This window comes from Capsella rubella, unplaced genomic scaffold, assembly GCF_000375325.1.
Source record: "Capsella rubella cultivar Monte Gargano unplaced genomic scaffold, Caprub1_0 scaffold_14, whole genome shotgun sequence".
NCBI classification, from domain to species: Eukaryota; Viridiplantae; Streptophyta; class Magnoliopsida; order Brassicales; family Brassicaceae; genus Capsella; species Capsella rubella.
The window spans coordinates 224168-232649 of NW_006238910.1; the positions used below are offsets into that span (position 1 = coordinate 224168).

General features: G+C 38.0%; 1 protein-coding gene and 1 non-coding gene across 2 annotated transcripts; one reads left to right on the forward strand and one right to left on the reverse strand.

The window, feature by feature from the left end:
* Positions 1–281: 281 nt before the first annotated feature.
* On the reverse strand, positions 282–2084 carry LOC111829360. Its single transcript, XM_023778303.1, has one exon. The coding sequence runs from the start codon at positions 2082–2084 to the stop codon at positions 282–284; it is 1803 nt and encodes a 600-aa protein (XP_023634071.1).
* On the forward strand, positions 1585–1688 carry LOC111829374. Its single transcript, XR_002832852.1, has one exon. It is a non-coding gene; the product is annotated as a small nucleolar RNA R71 (small nucleolar RNA).
* Positions 2085–8482: the final 6398 nt, after the last annotated feature.

Below are 8482 nucleotides of genomic sequence, written 5' to 3' on the forward strand. Positions count from 1 at the left end.
ACAAGTCTTTCTCCACACTTCTAAACACTCTTCATGCATCTCTAGCACGTATAATCACTCAAATTTATTGTATTATAACATATTCTAACCCCCAAAAACACTAGACAAGCCATTTAATGCTTCAAAGCAAGTTTTGGGGGTTGTTGGACCATTTCTGACCAAATTTCAGCAAGTTTTTCTCCTCACTTCTAAACACTCTTCATGCATCTCTAGCACTTGTAATCAATCAAATTTATTGTATTCTAACATATTATAACCCTAAATAACACTAGACATACCATTTAATTGGGGGTGATCTTCTTTTGGATAATGGCACTGCATTCATGACTCAATATCACCATGCCTTGTACTTCTTTTGCCCTCTCCATAACCAAATCTTTGAGGAACTTCTGATAAGGAGGGACAAGTGCGAATGCATCCAGCAATGGTATTCTCAACTCAATCTCTCTTACTTTCTTTTCAAATAAAGCCTTATACTTCTCAGCCTGCTGTTTCTTGAATCGTCTTGGAAATGGAAGAGGTGGTTTGTATGGTGGGGGAACGTATCTCGCAGGTTTATCCTTGGAAACTGGAGGTTTTTCAGCATGTTTCTCAGCAGGTTGAGGAGCTTCTTCAGGTACGACTTCTGATTCTTCCAAAGGGACAACCGGATCTTCATTCTGACATACATCCTCCCCTTCCAAGTCTTCACTGTCCTCAGTGACTACAATAGGTCCTTGTCTGGGAGGTAAGTTTTTACCGCTCCTCAGCGTGATGGCATGAGCAAACTCCTTAGGATTCTGAACAGCTTTTCCAGGGAGTTGGCCAGGCTTTGGGGCCGAAGTAGAAGCAGTTTTGCCCTCCATATACATGATCTTGGAATTCAGAGTCTCCATCTTCATGTTCAGATCATTGTCTGAGCAGTCCCATCTGTGAGTCAGCTCAGCAAAATTCTTAGCATTTTCCATGGAGCCACTTGCTTGTCCCTGTAGGAGTTGCTGAAGCATGTTTTTCATGTCATGGTCTGGTGCCTGAGGAGGCAGAGTGCGTTGAGGTTGGAATCCTGGTGGTGGTTCTGCTGGAGGTTGGTAACCTTGCTGAAATTGTTGTTTGGGCGTATAACCTTTGTTGTAGGGCACAAATGGTTTGTTCTGCCCCTGCTGCTGCTGTTGTGGAGGTGGATTGGTGCTCCTATAAGACAGATTGGGATTCTGCTTATAAGGGTTGTATCCCTTGTTGTAGCCACCTTGGTTCTGGACATAACTTATCTCCTCAGATTGTTCTCCCTCCCCATCCAGAATCTGGTAAGGGTCGTCTTCAGAGACGAAATGAATGTTCCTCTGCTGGCTCATCAAGAGTTTGTCTAGCTTATCATTCACAACTTTCATCTCCTTCTTGTACTTCTCATAAAAATATGTGCTTGCCCTGATGGTTCTATCGTAATCTTCATTGTAATTGTCATCGGATTGGGATAGATTCTCAACAAGCTCCCAACCATCGTCGACGTCCTTGTTCAGAAAGTTGCCACTGTTGGCAGTGTCAAGCAACATCCGGATCTTTGGGAGAACACCCCGGTAAAGAGTACTGAGGAGAGACTCATTGGTGAAGCCATGGTGGGGGCACTGAGACTTGTAACTTTTGAAGCGTTCCCAGGCTTCACAAATCGTTTCTCCATTGTTCTGAGTGAACCCAGAGATCTCGTTGCGCAGACGTGCAGTTCTGGAGTTTGAGACAAACTTGGCAAGAAACGATTGCTTGCATTGATCCCAGGAAGTGATAGATCTTGGAGGAAGAGTTTTCTCCCATTGATGAGCTTTGTCACCCAGAGAGAATGAAAAGAGACGTAGCTTGAAACTGTCCTCACTGACCCCATTTATCTTGGTGAGACTATAGAGACGATCAAACTCATCGAGGTGATCCAGGGGGTCTTCCATAGGCAGACCATGAAATTTATTCTGCGGGACCATGGAGATCAGACCACTCTTGATCTGAAAGTTGTTGTTCTGCGCGGCTGGAGGCACTATACCCTGACACTGGGTATGGTTACGTGGGGCATCACCAGCTCCAATCCGTGTAGGTGCCCGTGGTGGTTGAATGTTTTCCATCTCCACTTGGGGTGGTGTAACTCTGTTGCGTTTCTGTCGTCATGCAGGTACCAAGCGATCAATATGGTCGGAGGGCTGCAACAAGTTCTCTGTGCCTTGCAACCGTGTGTGCATACAACTCAAATCAGCTTAGCTCGCGAGACGGTTGAGTGTTTTAGTCGAGTAGGAGCAGTTGAGCAAGAGTTGTACCTGAATCAATAGAGAAATAGAAGGAACAAAGTGAGTAACTGTAGTGAATGTTGAGTAAAAACTTGATCTTAGCAAGTTTAAATCTCAAATGTAACAAACAAACATCCAAATGGCAGCGGCGCCAAATTGATACTAGGATTTTTCTATCAATTACCCTAGAGTACTATCATGTCATTGTAGTACAATAGGTATCAATCCAATCAGGTGTGATGCTAACAATCAAGATATATCAGAAATGACTAAGTCAAGCAAGCATAAATGATTTTTGGTTTTAAGTGATCCTAAGCGAACATGTTAAACATGCGATAAATGTAAGGCTGTAAAACATAGACTACCATGCATAAGCTAAAACGTAATGATTATTGATCCTGGCAAGAAAACAAAGCAGAACAAGTAAATAACGAGAGAATTAAACAGAAAGCACAAATGGATAGAAGATCCTGAGGCTGAGGTTATTGATGTAGGTGAAGTATGCTAATCTACTTCGAGTGTTTATCAAACTGCAAACATACTAATCCCTAGACAATGAACTTCTAATACTAGTCAATCCAATCTCTTGGTAGAAACTATCAAGTTTACAACACTTCCTAATCTAAATTCTCATTGATGAAACATGTAGTAAACAGGCATAAAGAAACATCTCATTAATGTCAATAAACATCTTAGACAACCAATCTCTTGGGCTAAGCATGTAAATCTCTGGCACTAGTTGGTTCTGACATTTCATCATATACCTTTCGGGCATGAAATGTCTAAGACCTAGTTCCAATTGATCAAAGAAGAACTAGTCAATAAAACTCTAATCCAGAAGGGAAACAAATCGAATCTAACATAAACATTCTAGCAAACTAACATCTTCCACCTAATCTATTCCATCCTCAAGAACCCTAACACTACTCGGATGCAGAAATCATGTTAAACATCATGAAACCAGAAACGTTCAAAGCATGCATAATAATAAAGATGACAGTAAGATAAACAACAATGATCAAAGAACTAAGTGCGAAATCAAAATAACTTCAAAGAAATCTAAATTACAATTGTCTAGATTATTTGGTTGCTAACAACAAATACCTAATGTAAAAACTCAATCCCCTGGGCATCCAAATGAGACCTATTTATAACAATGTTTGAGAAAACTCGATTGTCCCACTCGATCGTATGCATGTCGAGTAACGCTTGTTCCTCTACTTCGTCCTGCATGTCTCCTAAGTACCTGAAACACTCCAAATATGCAGTATGTATGCAAGACATGCATGATATGTATAAAACGTACCTAAGTATGTAAAACATGCATAGATGGATCAATATGATTTGTCCAGCATTTGTGTTCACACTATGTGTTCACACTTAGTTGTACCCACAAGGATGTAGTTGTACCAAGATTGCAAATAGTTGTACTTTTGATGTTTTTTCAGTTTAATTAGTATTACACTGTCTTAAAACTATATTTAGTAGTTGTACAGTTGATTAATATCAGTCTACCTACGATTAAGAGTATTCTATGTATTCATAACTGAAAAATTTATAATTATATAATTTTTTCATCTCAACTTGGTGATTATTTACAAAGTGAACTTAAAAGTATAAGGAAACACTAGTTTAGATTCTTTCATATCGACCCAAAATATAAATATTTTTTAAAATTGTACTTTTTACCACATTAAGTATGTCGTTTATTGGTACATACATAGTTAGGTTCAATTTAAAATAATTTTATGCATCTTAAGCATCTTTTATCAGTTATACTAGTTGTACTAGTATGTCAGTTTTACTAGTTTTACCGGTTTTACCAATTGTACCACTTTTACCAAACAGATGCCAATTACGCCTTAAAAATGACAGTTATACCTGTTTCACCCGGCTACGACACATCAAGTTAAATAAGAAGCAAACATACATTGTCACATAACATAGAGAGAAGAGGTACAAACAGAAGGTTCCATACATGAATCAAAAATAAACGAAACATGAATCAAACATTACTAGAAACTCCGAATAACAACCATTGTAGTCCTTGTCTCCGCCGCCTTTTATTTTGTGTTCTTTTTCTCTTTGGTGGTCGCTTTTCTCCAATAGACGCAAACCTTTTAGTTCTCTTCCTTCCACCATTTGTTTTGCGTTTTGGCGGAATGATCTGAACATTTTTCACCCAAGCCGGGACGTTCCACTGAGACTTATCCGGTACTAGGAAAATTGTCAGGTAATACGCCATCGCCCACAGCTCCGGCCAATAGTACCTAGAACACAACTCATGCATTTGGATATCTCTAGTTCTATCTTTAGTCTTTAGGTACTCTATGAAAGCGGCCAATGCATGTACAAAGGGTACTTTTGAATATCAAAAAACCTGCAACCACAACTCCTCATAAGAAAATTCACCAAATAAGGCTTCCCGTTGTTGTCAATGACATTGTACTGGAGCTCAAAAGTGTTTAGCTCAGTCACTTTTAGTTTCTCAGCAACCCCCCATAAATCGTGCAAGTAATTCTCCACAAAAGGCACCAATTTATTTGCAACCGAACCAGACACGGCCTCTTTCCGATGTTCATTAAACCATTCAGAGAATTTTCCGATAATCGCATCAAGCATGGGAATTAAGTAGTACATCCTAACGTCTTTGAATACGCTGTTCAATGATTCCACACCGTTGCTAGTGTCTAGGTTGTACCTTTCTCCTGGAAATACACATCTTGCCCATTTTTCAACCTTCGTAGAATCTTCGAGATACTTGGCAGCATTTGGATACCTTATCTTGAAAGAATTGTATTCCACTTCGAACTCAGCCACTGTGTATAACCTGCTAACCTCCATGAATCTCCATGCAACAACATCTCTGTTATAATTGGAAGCATGACCTTTCACATTTTGGGACAAATGGTATATACAAAACCCATGATGAGCTTGTGGATACACATTAGCTATGGCTTTGATGAGACTTGCATTTATGTCAGTCATAAATACTATTTCAGAGGAGTCTCCAATAACGGTTTTCAACATCTCCACAAACCAATTCCAACTCGCATCATTCTCACCGTCAAGAACACCAAACGCTAACGGATAATGATGACGGTTAGGATCTTGAGCCGAGGCAAAAACAAGAACACCACCATATCCGTTCTTTAGAAATGTTGCATCTATACTTAATAACCTTCCTCATGACTTTAAACCCCTCAATGCTAACTCCCAAAGCTATGAACAAGTACATGAATTTCTTATTCTCATCCAAATGCACATATGTTTTCGTACCTTGATTAACCGTCTCTAACATGTGCAAATAACAAGGGAGCATTTTGTAGCTTTCTTCCGCGGTACCACACAAATCACTAACGGCTTTAACTTTCCCTGTCAATGCCGTCGAGTATGATACACTCAAACCTAATTTGGCCTTCACAAGTTCCATGATAATCTTGGGACGTGGAGTTTCCATCTGTCCTGGATAATCATTATGCAAAAGGGATGCAACTAATTCCGGAGTGCCGCGCCTGTTACTATTGCTTGAACTTTTACTCGCCCGAGAGCAGCTATGCATATTGTTGAGCCGGCGGATAGAGAAAATCTCAGTCTCTGGAACTTTTGTCGCTCGTAAACCCCAACTACATCCTTCTTTAGAACATTTCAACACATAACGATCCTTATCCGACTTCACAATTTTAAACCTAAAACAATTAGCAAACGAAGCTCTATCCACCACCTCTTGCAATGCCTTCTTGTTTGGGAATTCGTCAATTTTCCTCAAAGTCAAACCATCTTCCCATGGGTCTATAACCTGAGAAGGTGTTACAACAGGTGGTTGTTCAACATATTCATCACCTTCTTCACGTCCTAAAGTTTCAGAATCGCCCTCTACACCCTTTCCTTTATCTTTCTCTTCGGATGGAACAATGGCGTTAGCCTCATCATCTCTAGTCTGTTGGTTTTGATAATTCATACCAACTGAACTTTGGTCCACTCTAACAGCCTCATCATCATCATCTTCAATCACTTGCTCAGGCTGTTCCGATACCTTTGGGACATCCACAAACAACACACATCTTCGCTTCTCTGTATCAAAGGACGTCAAATACACATCCAAATCCTCATCATCACAAATCCTACACTTTTCCCTCTCATTCGATTATGCCACTAGCGGATAGTAGCTCAACTCCAATTTAACGTGGCTCTCAACAAATCCAACCTTCTTGTTTATCCTTCCTTTTAGCATCGACAACGTTATATCACTCGCTTTTGTCTTGATCATAATACTGTTTAAGTTAAATATTTTTTTTCTCTATTTGGTGTGTGTTTGATCATAACCCAATTTTACTAAATGAAACAAAACATCGTTCTATTTTTTTTTAAACACGTAACTTTAGATAGACAGAAAATTAATAAAATTTAAATTTTACATATCTTTTAATTTTAATAAACACTACAATGTTGATAAAAAAAATAAAATAAACACTATGATGTTTGACATAGAATATCTTTACAGTTTAAAAAAAAAATCTACTTAAAATATCCTATCATATTATGTTGTATTTCCTACGAAATTTTCTACGACTATATTTTGGTAGGGTTTCCGTAGGATATTTTTTACGACTTTCTCACGAAAAAGTCTTGTAGGAAATATACTTCCAATTTCCTTCGACATTGGTTTTTCGTAAAAAAATCTTAGATAAATGGTAGCAAATATATCCTACCACTAGTTTGGTAGGAAAATTGGTAGGTTTTCGCCTTGTTTTCTTCTAGTGCTCTTCATGCATCTCTAGCACATGTAATCAATCAAATTCATTGTATTCTAACATATTCTAACCCCAAATAACACTAGGCAACCCGTTTACTTCTTCTAAGACATGTTTGGGGTTTCTTAGCCCATTTTAGACCAAATTTCAGCAAGTTTTTCTCCTCACTTCTAAACACTCTTCATGCAACTCTATCACTTTTAATCAATCAAAAATATTGTATTCTAACATATTCTAACCCCAAAAAGCACTAGGGAAGCCATTAAATTCTTCAAACCAATATTTGTGGGTTCTTAGCCTATTTTGAACCAAATTTAAACAAGTATTTCTACACTCTTCTAAACACTCTTCATACATCTCTAGGACTTGTAATCAGTCAAATTCTTTTGATTCTAACATATTCTAACCCCAAACAACACTAGACAAGCCATTTAGTGGGTCAACGCAATGTTTCCGAGTTCTTAGCCCATTTGGGACCAAATTTCAACAAGTCTTTCTCCACACTTCTAAACACTCTTCATGCATCTCTAGCACTTATAATCACTCAAATTTATTGTATTCTAACATATTCTGAACCCAAATAACACTAGACAAGCCATTTAATGGTTGAAAGCAATGTTTGTGGGATCTTTGCCCATTTCGGACAAAATTTTATCAAGTTTTTCTACACACTTCTAAGCACTCTTCATGCATCTCTAGCACTTGTAATCAATCAAATTCATTGTATTCTAACATATTATAACCCTAAATAACACTAGACATACCATTTAATTGTTCAACGCAATGTTTATGAGTTCTTAGCCCAGTTGTGACTAAATGTTAACAAGTCTTTCTCCACACTTCTAAAAACTCTTCATGCATCTCTAGCACTTGTAATCACTCAAATTTATTGTATTCTAACATATTCTTACCCCCAAAAACACTAGACAAGCCATTTAATGCTTCAAAGCAAGTTTTGGGGGTTGTTAGACCAATTGGGACTAAATTTTAACAACTCTTTCTCCACACTTCTAAACACTCTTCATGCATCTCTAGCACTTGTAATCACTCAAATTTATTGAATTCTAACATATTATAACCCTAAATAACACTAGACATACCATTTAATTGTTCAACGCAATGTTTATGAGTTCTTAGCCCAGTTGTGACTAAATGTTAACAAGTCATTCTACACACTTCTAAACACTCTTCATGCATCTCTAGCACTTGTAATCACTCAAATTTAATGTATTCTAACATATTATAACCCCAAATAACACTAGAAAAGCCATTTAAAGTCTCAAAGCAATGTTTCTGGGATCTTTGCCCATTTCGGACAACTTTTCAGCAAGTTTTTCTACACACTTCTAAACACTCTTCATGCATCTCTAGCACTTGTAATCAATCAAATTTATTGTATTCTAACATATTCTAACCCCAAATAACATTAGGCAACCCGTTTACTTCTTCTAAGACATGTTTGGGGGTTCTTAGCCCATTTTAGAC